The sequence below is a fragment of the Engystomops pustulosus genome, chromosome 2 (assembly GCF_040894005.1).
Source record: "Engystomops pustulosus chromosome 2, aEngPut4.maternal, whole genome shotgun sequence".
NCBI classification, from domain to species: domain Eukaryota; kingdom Metazoa; phylum Chordata; class Amphibia; order Anura; family Leptodactylidae; genus Engystomops; species Engystomops pustulosus.
The window spans coordinates 18915156-18937701 of record NC_092412.1 but is presented as its reverse complement, the minus strand read 5'-3'; the positions used below and the strand labels follow the sequence as shown (position 1 = coordinate 18937701).

General features: G+C 42.9%; 1 protein-coding gene across 2 annotated transcripts in view; it reads left to right on the top strand.

Annotated features, from left to right (window-relative positions):
• The first annotated feature begins 292 nt into the window (after window positions 1–292).
• ARHGEF17 (Rho guanine nucleotide exchange factor 17) overlaps window positions 293–22546 on the top strand; it is a 139560-nt gene continuing 117306 nt past the window's right edge. Inside the window, exons 1-2 of one of the 2 annotated variants that reach the window (XM_072133865.1) lie at window positions 293–463; window positions 1885–6403. In XM_072133865.1, coding sequence (XP_071989966.1) covers window positions 2552–6403 — 3852 coding nt within the window. In that variant the 5' untranslated portion in view covers window positions 293–463; window positions 1885–2551. Of the gene's footprint in view, window positions 464–536; window positions 748–1884; window positions 6404–22546 lie in introns of those variants that run through there. The other variant, XM_072133864.1, reaches the window with a different exon arrangement.

Genomic DNA, 22546 nt, shown 5'->3' with positions numbered 1-22546 from the left:
CCTGCAGATCAGCTCCTTGCTCCAGGCTCATAGGAACTTCCCTCCCTGCAGGCGGCTGCAGATCATTGCAACCTGTAACACTATAGCCGCAGAGTATCTGCAGGAGAGCTGAGCTCAGGGTATATGGAGGCAATGAAAGGGTTACAGCTATTCAACTGTGCTGTGTAGGAGAAGAGCCTGGCACATTCCATCTAAGTGCACAAATAGGGGAGGAGGGGGGCACTTCCTGTATCCAGGCTGCGGCGGGGTCTCCACAACAGGTCTACATGGCAGTGGTCTGCGATACATTGTATCCTGAGGAGCCAGGAGGGGTGCCAGAGCCCCCCAGGGCTGACTTTATCTAGGGGACCTGAAACTTTTGCAATGCATGGACTCCCCCGCTTGTGGTGCTGACAATGGTGCACACAAATTCCTGGACTCTCTGCAGCCTCTGAAATTTAGAACTGGAGGAAAGATTTGAAGGGTAAGGAGCGGGCGCTCTCCTCTGTTCTCCTCTGTTCTTTGTATTTTCTTCGTAGGGGACAATGCAAACTTTGAACCTGAGCAGAAGACGCTGATTCGTAGCCGCTTTGCTTCCAAAAATTGCGTAATTTTTCCCCAAAAAATCCCGGATTTGTTCCGATTTAAGTCAATATTTTTGCAACATTTTTGCAATTTTTTTTTCTTTTCCCTTCGGGATTCCTGGATCCAGATTTATGTTACGGAGCGGATCGTCACGTCTCAGCCTATAGACCCCCCCTCTCTACAGTAAGGAGAAAGTTTTACTTTCTTTTGGGCAGAAATGTTTTAATTTTAAAGGTACGAGAGCGAGAGAATGAGAAAGGGGCCTTTTTGATTCATTCTCCTGCACCCCCCCCCCCCTTATGTCAGGAGTTTGAGGCAGGCTTCGGGTTGCAAAATATTTAGCAATCTACAGTCTCCCACTGTGATGCAGGTCCCCCTTGTAAAGAGGGGGGTGACATCATAACTGCGGGAGAGGGAGGGGGGCTGCGGGGTATTTGCATAAGGAAGTTTTTATAAGTTACGATCCGTATGTTTCGAGAAAACGTTAGTCGATTTCTAATTTTAGATGGATTTTTTAAAAATTTCCACTTTGTAATTTTTAAAATTTTTTTACATTAGAAAAATTCCTTATTTTTAGAATTTTTTTTTTTTACTCTACTTTAATAGTTAACGACCCCAGGCCAACTGGAGAGGTGAGGAAGCTGAGGTGTTTATTTTGACAGGTGACATATGCTGATGTCATGGTGTACGCCGCTGTGACATCAGTAGCCCCTAGGGGGTGTAATACATAATCAAGTTATTTAAAGGAACTTGTCTATGGAGCTTGCAATCTAATCGTACAGATCTGAATGTTCATGTCTATCTATATGCTCTGTATATAGATATTTCCTGATGACATCACTTCCTCATCTGCGAGTCAATGCTTGACCCTCTACAGGGACTATAAGTCCCAGCAATCCCTCTGAGGCTTTTGCCACAGACTAAATAGAGAACATGTCTTCTGCGTAGCAAAATGAGTCGATAATCTAAAAAATTGACAAATCATTAATTTTACCAATTTTTTTAGAAATATTTTTTTTGTTCGGATTAAAAAAAAGAAATAAAATGTAGGCTTAATTATAATGAGAAAAGTTGTCATACAGCTCATGTCCAGAGGGGGGAGCTAAAATGCAACTTTTTGTAAAAATAGAAAAATAAAAAGGCCGAAAAAAAAATCTGTTGTGTTTTTCCCCTATTTGATTATTAAAAAAAAAAAAAAGTTGAGATTTGCAGCACTGCAGTAAATGGAGTATCAGCACGGTCCAGGTTACACTATGGAAGGGAGAATCTTCACAATTTTCCATTTATTATTTGTAACAATTCTGTTTTTTTTTTTTCCAGGGACACATTAGATCGAAAAATGTTCCCATACTCTCGCGTTCAACCTCGCCTCTTTTAACCCACGCCGAGCTGGCTGCAGAGCTTTTTCTCCCACGTGAAATCAACACACAAGAGACCGGAAAGACCAAAGGATTATTTTACGAATGCAATTTTTTTTTTTTTTTGAGAAATGTGCGAGCCTGGGATACGACAGCAACAACAGGGGCTTGTCACCACGATGCAACGCAACGCGGAATGTCCATTATTCTAGCCGAACAGCGGGTGATGGCTACGTCTGAAAGCCGGGCTGAACCAGAGACATCCGTGGGTTAAACAGTTGTCAAGGAAACTTTGTGTAAACTTTTTTTTTTTTTCACTTTTTTCTTCCCCCCCCTCTTGCGATTTTTATCTTTCTGCTGGAAAACCAACAGGAACTAAAGTGGAATTAATTGCCTCAATTGCTAAAAGATGAAGATTTATCGCCGGTCTGCCCAGAGCTCTTCAGCTCAATCTTTTGGAAACTTAGATGGGATACTATAGTCTCGGAGACTTGGCTTCTTCTCTATGGATTACAGATTTGAATGTATTTTAACTTATTTCTTGGAGACTTTTTGAAGCTTTTTGTGGAAGTTCATAGTAAACGTGACCTTCCCCCCACTTTCTTCTTCGGTTGTGTTTGTTTTAAACAATGGCTGAGAGAGATGCCGAGAGAAAAGTTCGGATATACAGGAGTGTGTCTTTTAGGAAACTGGGAAACTGGAATGCAAAAGCTTTTAGCGAAGAGGGAGGCACGGAACTGCCCGGGAAAGGAGATGTCACCCAACCCACATGTCAAAAAACACATCGTCCCCCTGCCAGATCCCTCAGCTTAACTAGGAAGGTGTCCAAGATCTCCTCAGCCAACAAAGACCAGAATAGCCCATCGGTCCGGCAGCTTTCTCAGCGGTTTTCGCCCCAACAGAGGGACGACGGGGCTGTAAGCGACGATGAAAACTTGAGACGTGTGGATCTCCCTTTGCAAGCTGCATCTTGGGAAGGCAACAGTATTGCGGAGCCTTCTCAGGGCAGTCAACAAGACTTTATAAATCCAAGCGGGAGCGATGGCCTATCCCTGGCACTGCCAGGTAAGTCGCATGATTTTTATAGCCCAAGCCCAAGGGAATCTCCCAGCTCAGGGATCTCACTAGATGAAGTGAACACCTTCTGTAGCTTTCTACAACAGCCAGATAACCGGGATCTGTTTGTGACAGAAGGGACTAACTGGCCTAGCGTTACTGAAATGAGGAAACTTTTTGGAGAGAGCACTAGGAAAGTTCCATCTAGAGCATCTTCCCTGCCAGATTGTGAAGAACCGAGGCTCCCAGGCCAGCCAGGGTCTCATATAAGGGAGTCTTCAGGGATGGAACCACAAAGACATTGTCTCGTAGAGACTGCAACGGCCAAAGGCTTTAACCATTACACCAAAGAGCAGACTTCAGGCCCGGCACAATGGCCCAAAAATGCTACATCAAGGGCGGAGAGTAACTATTGCAGAGCACTATTGGAGAGTAAAACAGATCAACAAACTGTGTGTTTGGATACAAAAGAACACCGTATTATTAACACTGGTCCCAAGCCCCAGCCTCCTCCCCCTCCTCCAAGAAGCTGTATCCCATTTGGCCTGAAAGCGCACACACTTTCATCTGGTCTACCTAAACAAGAGGCAAGGCAGCAATCACTTAGTTTACATTCCTGGCATAGTTCAGGCAAACCACAGACAGCCCCTAATAATGTCAGACTCAAAGACAGCTACAGTGTGGAAGAGCTGCAGAGGAACACCTTACTGCCCACCTTGGCTCATAAGAACAGTTCTAAGATTACGCCCCAAGAAGCCTCCTCAGGAAGTGACGAGGAAGGTGAGCTAGATGTCCTCAGGGAATGTCTCAGGAAACGCACTGCTAGGAAGGAAAAAGACTTAGTATTTGATAATAAAGACTCTGATGGGGGTGGGCACAACATACTAGTCAATTCGGCCAGTGACATGGGCCAAGGTACCAACCTGTCAGACTTTTCGGTACAAACAAACGATACACAATTTACAAAATCTCAAAGTGGTCTAGTTTCAGTCAGGTCTGATGCATCTTCACTAGCATCAAGTCCTTCTGCCAATTCTGCAACCACTACTCCCCATGAAACATCCAAACATTTCCGAAACCCTTCTGAAACGACCACTCCAGGTCAACTGGCCTCTGCGTCTCCAATGCCCACTGTGTCTAGAGTTGCGAAAGTTAACATTCCACCATTTATGCCAAGTCCCTGTGGCTCTAGAAGCAGCAGTAGGTATTCAAGCACTGAAACCCTTAAAGATGATGACCACTTCCATACCCATTATGCTGGACAGGCACGTAGCCTCCAGGGAGGGTTCATTGTTCACCGATCTCCAAGCTTTGGCCAACACGAAAGCACATCTCGACCAATAGTCCGTCCTAGATCAAAAATAACATCTAGCACAGCCAAACTGAGAAATGATAACGTTAATCATGGTCTTCATTTTGACCTTGAAAGTGAGGACTCTAAGCAAAAGATATCCATGTCAAATCCAGACATAGCATCCGATACCCTTAGCCTACTAAGTTACATAAAATCAGACATTTCCGACTTAAAACTAAAAAATAGAGGGCAAGGTACCAGCAACAAGGAAAACCTCTGCTGCAGGCCTGAGGACTGCCAGGAATCTTCTGGCCAGCAGAGCTTGGCTGATCGAGGTAGGCCAATGGGGCAAAATCGCTTGCAACAAGGGGGCCGTCCAACATTAAAAGACTTGACTGCTACATTACGACGCACAAAATCCTTCACTTATTCTGACAAACTTGGATCCCGACGTATTTCAACACACAGTTCCATGAAGCAAAGTTCTTCTGAGCTGATGCTTGCCACTGCATCCAGTAGTGACGGTATATTTTCACATGTAGAAGCTGCTAATAATGTAGAAGAAAACTATGATGAACCGGTGACCATGCAGGACCAATACATCCAAGAAGCCAGACAAGTATTTGAGAAAATCAAGCAGATTGGGTCTCAGGATGACTATAATTTTGATCAGGAAGTAATTGAACATCTCAAAAGTGAAAAATGTCTTAACACGTCTCCCGATGAAGTAAGTGACGGCAAATGTATGAAAAAATCTGCATCTGATGAAATTATTTCTAGTAGGAAAACTTCTGACTTATCTGGGGCCGAGTCTAGCTTGACTGATGAAGGGATTGTTACTGAGGTAGACCCTGCACCATGTACTTTGTATCGAGACCTTGGTCAAAAACTGAAAGTGTGGAAATCGTCAGGAACTTCTCAAGAAGAAAGTGAATTTTTGCATCCACAAAATGGAGACTCCCATACAAGTCATTCAGAAAGTACACACTATTCTGACACCCAAAATATGACAAATAGTCAAGGACCAATGGATGCTCCACCAACACCTGGAACTGTTAGAAGGAGACGGAAATTTCCTTCACTTGGCAATAGTGGAACAGATTCTAGTAGTGGGAGCAATGGGGAGTCTGGCAGCGAGACATATAGATCTTTGAGTGATCCAATGCCTCACCGAAGATACTCCATCACTGAAGATGCTAAGAAATTCTCAATGGACAGTAACCTTCTTGGGTCATTAAATTCAAAGTCTGGGATCTCTGATTCTTCAGCTACTGTTCTATCAGAATGCACAGGCAGTGCTGCGAGCGTACTTTCTTTCAGTAGTGATGGGGTTAAGGATTACAACACGGTCATCCAAAATATTGTTAGTCAACCTGGAGCTCTTGATAAAGTGATAGATGAAAAGGGCAATGGGAAGACCATTAAAAAAAAGTCATTTAGTGACCCAAGTCGTCGTGGAGAATTGTCCCCTGCAGGCCTAGAAGACTCAAATGAGCCTTCTAAAGAGTTGGAACAATCCATCCTGGCATCTACCAGTGAGCCGATACTATCGGAGCAGAGGGATGAGTTGGAAGATCTGGACGAGATAGAAGAAGAGACAAAGTTTCAGCCAGAACATCCATCACCTGCTGATTTGGAAGAAAATGGTTTGGAGGGAAATCAAAGCCTAAGCTTTGACCCAAACCTTGTAAATGTCTTATCTCCAAGAGTGGTCAGACGTAGCTTCAAAAAGCGTTCGAGCAGGATCGGTAGCCATGATAGCAACAGGGAAGGCGAGGAACCAAAAGAAGCAATTGCAAAGATCAAGCAAGGAAGTAAACATGTACGACACACAAGTGAACCAGCCACGTTTATTCCCATCTCCCCTCCTGAATGCAAAGTGTTAGGCCACGGTGGCGTTCATTTGCCAAATTTGGAGCCGGCAAGGCCTCACATTAAACAGTATCCAGTTGTAATAAGCCCCTTAGAGGATGTGTCCAAGCAAGCTCCTGTTAACATTGGTAACTCTAATAGCTTCAACCCTATGGATTTGCCTAGAACAGCACCAAGCACTCCAACCACAAGTGAACCGAAACCATTGAGGGTCCCCAGGCCACTCGAAGAGGCTGGTAACAGGAGCAAGCCCAATGTGGTAAGTGCAAGCCATTGTTAAATTTTTTACTCTGATTAACTCTGTTTTAATTTGGCAATGTGGACCATAAAAAATGTGTTTGATGTCAACGTGAGATTTTTTTTAAATTCGGGGGCCCAATGAAGCCACCTAAGCTGCCGTTGATATGTTGTGGAATTGTTGCACAATTAACCAAAAGTATCAAGGGCCAAGTACAGTCCTGAGTATTTCCACATTGGCCACTGGGCCTTTACTTGTCAGATTCCATCCTTCATTTTTATTGCAGTTGTAAAGGTGTCATGACGGGTATTCTGTCCCGTAAATCTGAGACTACTCACCACCTACCCTACCGGGAATGCTATCCGGTATGTGTATTATTGTACTATTGCTCAAGCCTGGTCACCTTGGCTGACTGATAACGTCCGGGCAGACAACAAAATGTCTGAAAGACTTCAAACTAATTCTCTGTGTGCGGCACTGTAATAGAGGTCCTGGGTGTATTTCCAAGTTTTCTTTTACGAGTCTGTACTAGATGTACAGGGTGTATTCATGGATTGGATCCCAAGTGATACTTTTGGAAAAGTTTTTTTGTTTATGTTGTATGATGGAGTCAACCGCTTTAGGAGCTAATTCCTTGTAAAACAGGTTGTATTCCCGTAGAAATTGGTACATTCCAAGATGGCTGCCTCCTGTGTGCAGTAATGACCTGCCCTGTTTTTTTTTTTTACAGTTTGGAAAATACTTTTTGAGTTAATTTATTTTTTTACCCTTTAATTGTAGAATTACAATGCCCTTCGTAACTTGTGACTTTTAGGTGCAACTCAATTTCATGAAAAGTTTGTGTATGGTTCACGACTCATAAGTTTCTTGATCGTGGAAAGTTATTGCCTATGTAATGACATGTAAAGAAAATGTTACTAGTGTGTAGTATGTAATAGTTTTTTAAAAACATTTTTTATAGAAATTGTGTTCTGTAATTTTTTTTATTTTTTTTGTGGAATTTTTTTTTTTTTTCTTTGCTTCTTGGACTTGAGACAAGGAGATGTGAAATATTTCCTCAGTTAATGACCCTGTTTGCGGAGGGAAGTCTTTCACTTTCCTTGATAAGTGCTTGTTTCCTGCTGTGAGGAGTTTGGAAGATTAATAAGTGAACGTTGGAGCTTTGCGGGGGACATTTCTGAGAGTGTTGTTGAGTAACTTGTGTCATGTATTGATGGTGGGTTTTTTTTTCTGGATTTTGGTTGTGTATGTTTTATACCTCATTCTATTTTTCTTGAGCAATCGCTGTGAAAATCCCACAAGTGCCAGTTCTCAACCTAATAGAACAGACTTCTGCCGTAAAATGGTCTACACATTATATAGAGTATTTACCCTCCATCAGAGGACTTAAAGGGGACCTGTCGTCAGAAATTGGCCTAATAAACCACTACCAGTATGTTGTTAAGCAGTTGATCCTGTTTCTTTCATGACCCAGCTTGGGGTCATCATCCAGAAAATCAACTGAAGTTACATGTAAGTGAAATGTATAAAGTCAGGGGGGAGGAGGAGAGTTTAATATTGAAGTCAAGCTCTCCCTGCCTCTGAACATCTCCAACCATATGATTGACATCATGTGCTGGACTTCAGGTGATCTGATGAATGATGTCCCTGGATGCAGGATCATTAATTACAGCGAAGGGTGAATTTTAAGGCAGGGAAATCTTGACTTCAGTGTTAACCTTTCCACCTCCTTGACTTCATAAAACCAATTTACATCTCACTTCAAAGTTGATTTTCTGGAAGGTTCCACCCCACTGGACCATGAAAGAAACATCATCTAGAAGCTGTTCAGCTGCTGGACTACATACTTCTAGTGGTTTATGAGGCCAATTTCTGATTACAGGTTCCCTTTAACTGTGGCTAGATGTTCTGGTTAGCAGATGTTGTGAGACCCACTTGATCACCCCCAAAAATGACCAGTGATGGGTTGTCTTCTAAGTATGTCTTAAAATTTGTGTCCAGTGCCAAACATATTGGATTCCCTTCTTGATGGTTCTTCTTGCCATATTGTCATGGGCGTATTGGGTCCAAAAATTATGTATTTTCTCTATACAGATATTAGCTGTTGATAAAATATACACTACACCAATTTCCCCCTATGGTTGGTTTTCAACTTCTAGTGGTTGGATTCCCTATTATCTCACACAACATGTTGTATTTGTTACATTTTTTATCCCTTATCTCCCTCTGTCCACCAGCCATCAACATCTTACGACATATGTGTTATCATTTCCTCAGATCAAGATAGAGGCCAAACGATATCTATGTGTCACTGATTTGATAAAGGTCACTTTTATTAGTCTGTGTATAAAATGTACTTTTAACTCACACAAATGTTTAGGCCCTATAACATATGAGCCATCAACAATTTTACTGTTCTAGGGTCAGGTTCAGGGTTAGTCACTAGAACAGTAAAATTGTTGATGGCTCATATGTTATAGCGGCTGTTGGGGGACTGCATGGTACCTGTTTGGACTGCGTGGTACCTGTTGAGGGACCTTCTGGTCTGGACCCACAATGTGTCTTCTGATTACATTTTCCTCCAGTTTGTTTCATCCTTACTTTCGGGTATAACCCCTTGCTTTGTACCTAACTGTACCCCTACTTTACTCTGTAGGCTATTACCTGGAACTTTGGTAAAGACTATGTCTACTGGTGGAAGTAAATGGTGATCAACGTGGACATCCCTTAGAGAATGAACACCAGTTACACTAGCTCCAAACTCAAGATGAAAGACTGTATGCAAATGTACCTGAGGGGCTCCATTAACACTTATGCAGCCTGGAGCCCACTAGGCTCATTTGCATACATTCCTTCATTCTGCTGGTAGATGCCCTTTAAGGATCTAGTTCTCGGGTGAGAACTATTAGAACAAGTACTATTGGGTAGGTGGGATGGGATGTCCTACACTTCAGCATCGTAGTAGACCATCTTCTTGCATTTTTCAGAATTCGTTTTTTAAGTGCTTTCTACCCATTGAGGTAAATATATTTTCTTAGCATCATTTGTGGCTTGCTCAGCCTTGTTTGTTTCCATAGTTACATGGTTCGGGGCGTCGTGTACTTATACTGTGTCAGATGGTATACGCAGCCTTGGCCATGTCTTCTGAATGCTTATTTTGGATTGTTACCAAACTCTGTCAAGTTGATATCGACTCCCATGGGACTAATGTTTCTACAGAAGGCTTGACTTGTGTTTGGTCTTCAGGCATCTCAAAATTATTGTCATGATCTCCTTCCATCTTGATACTGGTCATCTGACTGCCGGGTCTCTCTGGACTGTGCTCTGACAGCTCTCTGCCCTCCAAAAACTGAGGGCTCCTAGCTGCCACCACTCGTCATATATAGGTTGGCGAGACACCCAGGATATCTTTTGCCTCAATATTATATTACAGTTCCAAATTAAGCAATCAATGTATGTAACGAGTTATAGAATCATTAGAACACAAGGAGGCTCTTATTAAATGGAAATTTAATATCAAAAGGGCAGTGCTTACAATAAAAAAGGGTTACTATACAAAAAGGGTGACATGTTAAACAGACATAAACATACTATGTAAAAAAAATAACATTTTAGTAAAATTAAAAGGGATAAAGAAAACAGAACTTAATACATTAAGTGACATTAATGCCTGGGGAAGCAGATAGACCTGATTAAACTGTCCACCTGGAAGCCCCAAAGAATGACCATTTTTAAGATGGAGACTTTCATCTAAATAGATTCTAAGATTCACTGAGTAATCCCTTGTTTGTGATGACACCATGAGACCTGGCATATGATAATTGCCTTCTATCACTTGGTGTAAACCAACCTTGTATGCCTCAGAATCTTTCTTGGCTGATATCTTGCCCTGTGGGCATCCTATATACATGGCTTTAATTCCAGCTTTTCTCTCATAATGTCCCTCACGCATACATACTATGCATAATGATTTTAGTGGTAGTAGTTTAGGGGTTATGTAATTGCTCCCTGTTGTAGTGAAGCCACCTCTTCGTCGTTGACATAGTTTCTGTAGAAGCCTGCCTGTACTTATTAGGGACCTTGGTGAAGCTGAAATATGGATTATGCCACATTTCTTTTGATCTATAAATCCGGATGGGGACTTGTACCTGTGACCTTTAGTGAGTAGGCCATAACCTATAGTTGAACTGGGGAAAGGGGACTTGTACCTGGGACCTTTAGTGAGTAGGCCATAACCTATAGTTGAACTGGGGATAGGGGACTTGTACCTGGGACCTTTAGTGAGTAGGCCATAACCTATAGTTGAACTAGAGAAAGGATGTTGGGAGGCTCTTCTCCCCATTCAAGTAATGTGTGGGAGTCTTGGTGAGCACTGCGGGGGTGTTGATTGTCCTTGCCTCCGGCCTACTAGCAGAAGAAGAAGAAGAAGAAGAAGAGTCTCTCTTTCGTAATTCAGATCTTATCACCACACTGAATTTCTCCTGGAATGACTTGAGTCTCCTCATAATCTCTCTAGTAAAGGGCTGCCCTTACCAATTTGATGGAAGTTGTCCGCCAACACATTTCCTTCCCGACCACATCATGCGCATCATGTGTACAGTTGATAAACCATTGAGCAATCACATATTTTATGGGCACATCCCTTGACCAGGTCCAAGGACTTGCTATAGAATTTTTGTCCTGACACTTTGAACATGTCAACCACAAGGTTTCCTCACAATGGCCCAGCTAGTCATCTCCTCCTTGACCCGTGTTCACCTTTTCTTAATTAGAATATTGTATATTTTCCAAAATATAAAAAAAAACTTCGAGAATACACAGCTTTCCTCCTAATAGCTGTCTCCTGGTTTGTTTTTGGCTTGTTCTGGCCTCTTGAGATGAAAGCAGCGTGGAGGTTTTGGTCTGCAACATAATCCCTTCACTTATTTTCTTCTGGACCATTTCCAGAGAGTCTCCAATTAAGAAAAAAATAATAATAATGTCTTGACTTTTGGTAATGAATGGTGTGTACTGGGTCTGGCGGGGGCTGAAGGTAACGGAGTTAACGGAGAGTCAAAGACAAGGATTTGACCTTCATTCGTGGTAAGCCACTTCTCCTCTGTGTCCAATAATCTGAGGTGTATTGCACATGTTGGGATGTTTTTGGAGCCATAGGGAGGTGTATGACCAGCCTGGACTCTTAACCTGTAACTTGAATCTAGGATCTGTCAGTCTGTGTGTGTTTAGTTTTTCTTTAAATGAATTTGCTCCGTAATTTATAGACTTTCTCCTGGATTTGGGAGAATGGGGGCTGCAGAGAATATTTCAGTATTTGGCCTATAAAATATCCTTTGGCCTATAAAATATCCATACAAGATGCTGCACTTGCTTCTGATTCACATCTATACTCTAGTCACACCCAGAGCTGCATTATGTCTGTAGTTGATATCCAGAAGGCCCTATGTGACAAGCACAGTTCACCTCTGGTGTTGACAAGCTCACCCTCTACTCCTGGTCATCAGCTTTTCCTCACCTGCTATACCGGCCTTTATGCTGGGGCCTTATCAGACCCACCCTCTTTCATCAATCTGAGAGACCCGCTCTCTTCTATCGAGAAGACAGCCTCTTTCCCTTTATTTACCTGACAGGCCCCATCCTCTTTTATTGAGCAGACAGCCCCGTCCCCATTTATCGAGCTGACAGGCCCCGTCCCCATTTATCGAGCTGACAGGCCCCGTCCCCATTTATCGAGCTGACAGGCCCCGTCCCCATTTATCGAGCTGACAGGCCCCGTCCCCATTTATCGAGCTGACAGGCCCCGTCCTCTTTTATCGAGCTGACAGGCCCCGTCCCCTTCTATCGAGCTGACAGGCCCGTCCCCTTTAATCGAGCTGACAGGCCCTGTCCGCTTTTATCGTGCTGACAGGCCCCGTCCCCTTTTATCGAGCTGACAGGCCCCCGTCCCCTTTTATCGAGCTGACAGGCCCCGTCCCCTTTTATCGAGCTGACAGGCCCCGTCCCCATTTATCGAGCTGACAGGCCCCGTCCCCTTCTATCGAGCTGACAGGCCCCGTCCCCTTCTATCGAGCTAACAGGCCCCGTCCCCTTCTATCGAGCTGACAGGCCCCGTCCCCTTCTATCGAGCTGACAGTCCCCGTCCCCATTTATCGAGCTGACAGGCCCCGTCCCCATTTATCGAGCTGACAGGCCCCGTCCCCATTTATCGAGCTGACAGGCCCCTTCCCCATTTATCGAGCTGACAGGCCCCGTCCACTTTTATCGAGCTGACAGGCCCCGTCCTCTACTCCCTCTTATAAGCTGATGGATCTGCCTGCTTCTCCTGAGCCGAGGAACCCGCCCGCTTCTCCTTAACCGAGGGACCCGCCCGCTTCTCCTGAGCCGAAGGGACCCGCGTTCTTCTCCTGATCAGTACAGACGTGTGTGTAGAGTTACTGAAGGGCTGTGTTGCCTCTTACACCCGGCGCCGCCGCTCTGCGTCCAATCAACATCTGCTGCGATTTCACAAGATGAGCACAAAAAGATTTATTTTCAGCCAATTTTTTTTTTTCTTTACTATTTCTTAAAACTAAAAATTCCTCAGTGTTTGTTTTTAGTTTTAGGGAATAATCCAGCTGGCAGCTGTCAGGTCGCTGCCAAGCGTCTACGTGTCTTTATACAGACCAGATCTCTGCAATCGAACGCAATCAGACCCAATTAGAAAAAAAGTTAAACAAAAAATAAAATCCATCAACCTTCGCGCTGTAGCATGTCGCGGCCTTTGGCGTCTCATACGGTATAAATACAAGAAGATCCTCTATAAATAGTCACTTCCTGTCAGGTTGGTGTAAATCTGTCGTCAGTCGGAGGCCTCCCACACGATATAACGGGAATACACAGGTTATTACAGTACAGCTCCACTCACTGCTGATGATAACCTGATGGCGGTATTACTCCAATTCCGCGTCAATGTGGGTGGAGCTTCTACCGTAGCCCAACACCGCCTCCTGCTGGGCCACCAAGACAGCTACTAGTCAGTCACTTCATCAGTACTCATGCAGCTGCTAGTGTCCAGTCCTTGTCTCTAGGGGGCGCCGGCTCTTCTCAGACAAGAATATTTCTGTGCAAAAACCTGCCCTGACCCATTACTGTTTACTGACTCTGAACCTGTGCCACTTGCCCTGACCTTGGATTGTCTATCTTGTACCTTCATTAACTTCACTCACACTTCTGTGTCCTGTGCATTGAACTACTCTAATGGCCCCACCCCTCCCCGTTGTTGTAGTATTCAACCTCCATTTTACACCACCAGCTTTTACTCAGAGTAGAGAAAGGGGCTATGGAGCAATTTAAGACAGAAAACACAAAATTGCCCCTTTGTATCTGAAGAAGCTGAAATCCTGGAATATAAATCCATATATTACAGTCCTGCTGCTACCCATAACAGACACAAAAGTAAGTTAAAAAATCTCTCCAAGGATGATACCTAACACTGGCTGCAGAGAGAAAAGAGCACAGCAGTGTGAGGCCATTCCCCTAGTGCATTTGTAGAAGTTACAACCCTGGAATATAAATCCACATATCATAGTCCAGCTGCTACTAACAACATGAACGGACCCGCCTTCTTCTCCTGAGCTGACGGACCCGCCTTCTTCTCCTGAGCTGACGGACCCGCCTTCTTCTCCTGAGCTGACGGACGCGCCTTCTTCTCCTGAGCTGACGGACCCGCCTTCTTCTCCTGAGCTGACGGACCCGCCTTCTTCTCCTGAGCTGACGGACCCGCCTTCTTCTCCTGAGCTGACGGACCCGCCTACTTCTCCTGAGCTGACGGACCCGCCTACTTCTCCTGAGCTGACGGACCCGCCTACTTCTCCTGAGCTGACGGACCCGCCTTCTTCTCCTTAGCTGAAGGACCCGCCTTCTTCTCCTGAGCTGAAGGACCCGCCTTCTTCTCCTGAGCTGAAGGACCCGCCTTCTTCTCCTGAGCTGAAGGACCCGCCTTCTTTTCCTGAGCTGAAGGACCCGCCTTCTTCTCCTGAGCTGAAGCACCCGCCTTCTTCTCCTGAGCTGAAGGACCCGCCTTCTTCTCCTGAGCTGAAGGACCCGCCTTCTTCTCCTGAGCTGAAGGACCCGCCTTCTTCTCCTGAGCTGAAGGACCCGCCTTCTTCTCCTGAGCTGAAGGACCCGCCTTCTTCTCCTGAGCTGCAGGACCCGCCTTCTTCTCCTGAGCTGCAGGACCCGCCTTCTTCTCCTGAGCTGCAGGACCCGCCTTCTTCTCCTGAGCTGAAGGACCCGCCTTCTTCTCCTCAGATGACGGACCCGCCTTCTTCTCCTCAGATGACGGACCCGCCTTCTTCTCCTCAGATGACGGACCCGCCTTCTTCTCCTCAGATGACGGACCCGCCTTCTTCTCCTCAGATGACGGACCCGCCTTCTTCTCTTCAAATGACGGACCCGCCTTCTTACATACACAAATGTAGTATTACAAACCTCTCCAGGGACGATACTTAATATTGGCTGCAGAGAGCACAGAGCACAGCAGTGTGAGGCCGATCCCCCAGTACAGAAGCTACAACCCTGGAATATATATCCATATATCACAGTCCTGCTGTTACTAACACCATACACAAAGGTCCTATTACACATCTCTCCAGGATGTTCTATGTCTTGCTATACTATGCATTTTTTTTAGAATCCTTTTGTCCAGGTCATGATAGATGGTTACCCCCAAGGGTCACGGAGGTGGGATCACACACCACTAGGGTCTATCCATATATCGTGCACATAACTGTAATCATTTATTCACTTATAGGGTCTCTAGCTGCTCAACAAATCTGATTTTCACCCTGAAATCTCATTTAAATTCTGTTTTTCTATCAAAACGGATAAAACCCATGATTGACATTGTAGTCTATGGAGGAGGGGACAGGGAGTCTCAGCAGCTAGGTCTCCGACCACAGAAGACGAGAGCGGCTGGAAAATAAGATTACAAGTCACATAATGACAAGGATCCGTGTTACTCCTCAAATACGTCTAACAGGGGAGGTGATCTTCAAGGGGTTAACTGGCTGAACTCTTGTCCAGGTAAAGAGGCCGATGTGCACCTGGAGAGCGGCAGCACATTCCTGGCAGGTGCAGGGGAGGACTGTGCACCACCTGGCACCGCGCCCCAGCACCGGAGGACATCATCTGGGCCTACTGTGTGTGATATAGCGCTCGTCAGCTGTGTATCTAATCATCCTGAGATGTATCTATACAGCAGTCATATAGGAAATGGTCTAATGAGCTGCACATCTAATGTTATATTTATATCCTGTAAACATTAAGTGTATCTAACCCCGTAATATGTTATACTGTCTACTCCATGAGAGCTTCTGTATATAATCCAATCCCGTGTGATACTGTCTGCTGAGCTGTGTATCTAATCCTCTCCTGTGTGATACTGTCTGCTGAGCTGTGTATCTAATCCTATCCTGTGTGATACTGTCTGCTGAGCTGTGTATCTAATCCTATCCTGTGTGATACTGTCTGCTGAGCTGTGTATCTAATCCTCTCCTGTGTGATACTGTCTGCTGAGCTGTGTATCTAATCCTCTCCTGTGTGATACTGTCTGCTGAGCCGTGTATCTAATCCTATCCTGTGTGATACTGTCTGCTGAGCTGTGTATCTAATCCTCTCCTGTGTGATACTGTCTGCTGAGCTGTGTATCTAATCCTATCCTGTGTGATACTGTCTGCTGAGCTGTGTATCTAATCCTATCCTGTGTGATACTGTCTGCTGAGCTGTGTATCTAATCCTATCCTGTGTGATACTGTCTGCTGAGCTGTGTATCTAATCCTATCCTGTGTGATACTGACTGCTGAGCTGTGTATCTAATCCTATCCTGTGTGATACTGACGGATGAGCTGTGTATCTAATCCTATCCTGTGTGATACTGTCTGCTGAGCTGTGTATCTAATCCTATCCTGTGTGATACTGACTGCTGAGCAGTGTATCTTATCCTATCCTCTGTGATACTGTCTGCTGAGCTGTGTATCTAATCCTATCCTGTGTGATACTGACTGCTGAGCAGTGTATCTAATCCCATCCTGTGTGATACTGACTGCTGAGCAGTGTATCTAATCCCATCCTGTGTGATACTGCCTGCTGAGCTGTGTATCGAATCCTATCCTGTGTGATACTGTCTGCTGAGCTGTGTATCTAATCCTATCATGTGTGATACTGTCTGCTGAGCTGTGTATCTAATCCTATCCTGTGTGATACTGTCTGCCGAGCTGTGTATCTAATCCTACCCTGTGTGATACTGTCTGCTGAGCTGTGTATCTAATCCTCTCCTGTGTGATACTGTCTGCTGAGCTGTGTATCTAATCCTATCCTGTGTGATACTGTCTGCCGAGCTGTGTATCTAATCCTACCCTGTGTGATACTGTCTGCTGAGCTGTGTATCTAATCCTCTCCTGTGTGATACTGTCTGCTGAGCTGTGTATTTAATCCTATCCTGTGTGATACTGTCTGCTGAACTGTGTATCTAATCCTATCCTGTGTGATACTGTCTGCCGAGCTGTGTATCTAATCCTATCCTGTGTGATACTGTCTGCTGAGCTGTGTATCTAATCCTATCCTGTGTGATACTGTCTGCTGAGCTGTGTATCTAATCCTTTCCTGTGTGATACTGTCTTCTGAGCTGTGTATCTAATCCTATCCTGTGTGATACTGTCTGCTGAGCTGTGTATCTAATCCAATCCTGTGTGATACTGTCTGCTGAGCTGTGTATCTAATCCTATCCTGTGTGATACTGTCTGCTGAGCTGTGTATCTAATCCTCTCCTGTGTGATACTGTCTGCTGAGCTGTGTATCTAATCCCATCCTGTGTGATGTGTATCTAATCCCATCTTGTGTGATACAGTCTCCTAGCCCCTCCCCCTGTACATCTGAGCGTTTCCCGTGTATTAACCTCTCGCTGCCCTCCTCATCAGTCACATTCCCGGTGGATGATCTCATAGTTTACATTTCTTGTTTATCGTCGTCTTATGAAGTCATTTTTCCCGCAGACAAAGCGCTGGAGATTTTTCTTATTCTTCGTGAGATCCTCAATGTCAAAGTTTTATTCTTTTTTTTTTGTCCATGTTCAGGTCTGACTGTTCACAGGAGGAGATCTGCTCCAAGTGCGCAGGATTCTGGAATGATAAAATTTAAAGGGGAATTCCAATTGTTTGGCTGTAGGGATCTCAGTACAGCTGTGTAATGCCTTTAAACCACTTAAAGGAATGTTATTATATCATACAATTTTATGGGCACAGTATGGCGGTATTATGTGCACATTGTATAGCGCTGTGTTTTGCACAATGATGCGGCATTACCATGTGCACTGTATGGCGGTATTATGTGCACATTGTATAGCGCTGTGTTTTGCACAATGATTCGGCATTACCATGTGCACTGTATGGCGGTATTATGTGCACATTGTATAGCGCTGTGTTTTGCACAATGATGCGGCCTTATCATGTGCACTGTATGGAGGTCACATGCAGACACTGTATGGCAGCATTATATTAGTACTGAATGGTGCTGTCTTGTAGATATTGTATATGTACATAATATGGGCACTGTATGGCGGAATTAATTCCAAGGGACGGCAATACAAATCTGTACATGTCTAAGGTCACTTGTAGAATATTCTAATGTAAAAGTTTTGATACAGAGTTTTCTATAGTTTTCTTTCAGCTCCTTCACAACACAGAACAGCTGCAGTTCTATTTCAGGCTCCCGACCGCCTTTGTTTTCTCTAGATTGTAACATTATTCCAAAGAAGAGAGCGGAGAAAGCGGGAGATTATTCCTTATACTGAAGGTCTGGTTACATAAACCTGCAAGATAGACGCCCAAATCTCAAGAGAGGTCAGGATTACATAGAGGACATCACAAAGACAAACCCTTATTGGTATCTACCTCAGTAATACTGCCCCCTATGTACAAGAATATAACTACTGTAATACTGCCCCCTATGTACAAGAATATAACTACTATAATACTGCCCCCTATGTACAAGAATATAACTACTATAATACTGCCCCCTATGTACAAGAATATAACTACTATAATACTGCCCCCTATGTACAAGAATATAACTACTATAATACTGCCCCCTATGTACAAGAATATAACTACTATAATACTGCCCTCTATGTACAAGAATATAACTACTATAATACTGCCCCCTATGTACAAGAATATAACTACTATAATACTGCCCCCTATGTACAAGATATAACTACTATAATACTGCCCCCTATGTACAAGAATATAACTACTATAATACTGCCCCCTATGTACAAGAATATAACTACTATAATACTGCCCCCTATGTACAGGAATATAACTACTGTAATACTGCCCCCTATGTACAGGAATATAACTACTATAATACTGCCCCCTATGTACAAGAATATAACTGCTATAATACTGCCCCCTATGTACAGGAATAAAACTACTGTAATACTGCCCCCTATGTACAAGAATATAACTACTATAATACTGCTCCCTATGTACAAGAATATAACTACTATAATACTGCTCCCTATGTACAGGAATATAACTACTATAATACTGCCCCCTATGTACAAGAATATAACTACTATGATACTGCCCCTTATGTACAAGAATATAACTACTATAATACCGCCCCCTATGTACAAGAATATAACTACTATAATACCGCCCCCTATGTACAAGAATATAACTACTATAATACTGCCCCCTATGTACAAGAATATATCTAATATAATACTGCCCCCTATGTACAATAATATACCTACTATAATACTGCTCCTATGTACAAGAATACAACTACTATAATACTGCCCCCAATGTACAAGAATATAACTACTATAATACTGCCCCCTATGTACAAGAATATACCTACTATAATACTGCTCCTATGTACAAGAATATAACTACTATAATACTGCCCCCTATGTACAAGAATATATCTAATATAATACTGCCCCCTATGTACAATAATATACCTACTATAATACTGCTCCTATGTACAAGAATACAACTACTATAATACTGCCCCCAATGTACAAGAATATAACTACTATAGTACTGCCCCCTATGTACAAGAATATAACTACTATAATACTGCCCCCTATGTACAAGAATATAACTACTATAATACTGCCCCCTATGTACAAGAATATAACTACTATAATACTGCTCCCTATGTACAAGAATATAACTACTATAATACTGCCCCCTATGTACAAGAATATAACTACTATAATACTGCTCCTATGTACAAGAATACAACTACTATAATACTGCCCCCTATGTACAAGAATACAACTACTATAATACTGCCCCCTATGTACAAGAATATAACTACTATAATACTGCCCCCTATGTACAAGAATATAACTACTATAATACTGCCCCCTATGTACAAGAATATAACTACTATAATACTGCCCCCTATGTACAAGAATATAACTACTATAATACTGCCCCCTATGTACAAGAATATAACTACTATAATACTGTCCCCTATGTACAAGAATATAACTACTATAATACTGCCCCCTATGTACAAGAATATATCTACTATAATACTGCCCCCTATGTACAAGAATATAACTACTATAATACTGCCCCCTATGTACAGGGAATATAACTACTATAATACTGCCCCCTATGTACAAGAATATAACTACTATAATACTGCCCCCTATGTACAAGAATATAACTACTATAATACTGCCCCCTATGTACAAGAATATAACTACTATAATACTGCCCCCTATGTACAAGAATATAACTACTATAATACTGCCCCCTATGTACAAGAATATAACTACTATAATACTGCCCCTATGTACAAGAATATAACTACTATAATACTGCCCCCTATGTACAAGAATATAACTACTATAATACTGCCCCCTATGTACAAGAATATAACTACTATAATACTGCCCCCTATGTACAAGAATATAACTACTATAATACTGCCCCCTATGTACAAGAATATAACTACTATAATACTGCCCCCCTATGTACAAGAATATAACTACTATAATAGTGCCCCTATATACAGGAATATAACTACTATAATACTGCCCCCTATGTACAAGAATATAACTACTATAATACTGCCCCCCTATGTACAAGAATATAACTACTATAATACTGCCCCCTATGTACAAGAATATAACTACTATAATACTGCCCCCTATGTACAAGAATATAACTACTATAATACTGCCCCCTATGTACAAGAATATAACTACTATAATACTGCCCCCCTATGTACAAGAATATAACTACTATAATACTGCCCCTATGTACAGGAATATAACTACTATAATAGTGCCCCTATATACAGGAATATAACTACTATAATACTACCCCCTATGTACAGGAATATAACTACTATAATACTGCCCCCTATGTACATGAATATAACTACTATAATACTGCCCCCTATGTACAAGAATATAACTACTATAATACTGCCCCCAATGTACAAGAATATAACTACTATAATACTGCCCCCTATGTACAGGAATATAACTACTATAATACTGCCCCCTATGTACAGGAATATAACTACTATAATACTGCCCCCTATGTACAAGAATATAACTACTATAATACTGCCTCCTATGTACAGGAATATAACTACTATAATACTGCCCCCTATGTACAAGGATATAACTGCTATAATACTGCCTCCTATGTACAGGAATATAACTACTATAATACTGCCTCCTATGTACAGGAATATAACTACTATAATACTGCCCCCTATGTACAGGAATATAACTACTATAATACTGCCCCTATGTACAAGAATATAACTATTATAATACTGCCTCCTATGTACAAGAATATAACTACTATAATACTGCCCCCTATGTACAGGAATATAACTACTATAATACTGCCCCCTATGTACAGGAATATAACTACTATAATACTGCCCCCTATGTACAAGAATATAACTACTATAATACTGCCCCCTATGTACAAGAATATAACTACTATAATACTGCCCCCTATGTACAGGAATATAACTACTATAATACTGCCCCCTATGTACAAGAATATAACTACTATAATACTGCCCCCTATGTACAAGAATATAACTACTATAATACTGCCTCCTATGTACAGGAATATAACTACTATAATACTGCCCCCTATGTACAAGAATATAACTACTATAATACTGCCCCCTATGTACAAGAATATAACTACTATAATACTGCCCCCTATGTACAGGAATATAACTACTATAATACTGTAGTTGTCCTGTATGTTAGGTGCTCCCTCGTTACAGTGTATCAGTGTAGGTAGCTTGGAGTTATCTCCCTGTATGTTCGGGGGCTGTGCTTTCTTCCTGAGTCACTCTCCTCGCCCCCTGGATGGTTGCCCCGTTCTTGATGCCATATAAAGGCAGCGCTGGCATAGTCAGAGCCGGAGAAGAATCTCAGAAAAACAGCTAAATTATTGCTTGTCTCTAATATTATATATAAACAATTCAGTGAGTCACTTCTGGGGGTTTAGGCAGCTGTAACAAGTGGTGATTCAATACAGCTCAGCCTGCACTTACATGGGGTGCCCCCTATGCTGAGCACAGCGCCAGGACAGGGACAAGGATGGACCGGGGGGCACCTGGTGTAGGTAAGACAAGGTACAACACACAATGCAAAGCCAATACAAATACTGATATTACACGGCCTTCCACCATAATCGAGGTCCAGTCTTCTCTGCGGCACAGTATCTCACAGGATAGGATTAGATACACCAGTAGATAGTATCACACAGGATAGGATTAGATACACAGCTCAGCAGACAGTATCACACAGGATAGGATTAGATACACTGCTCAGCAGACAGTATCACACAGGATAGGATTAGATACACTGCTCAGCAGACAGTATCACACAGGATAGGATTAGATACACAGCTCAGTAGACAGTATCACACAGGATGGGATTAGATACACAGCTCAGCAGACAGTATCACACAGGATAGGATTAGATACACAGCTCGGCAGACAGTATCACACAGGATAGGATTAGATACACAGCTCAGCAGACAGTATCACACAGGTGGGATTAGATACACAGCTCAGCATACAGTATCACACAGGATAGGATTAGATACACAGCTCAGCAGACACTAT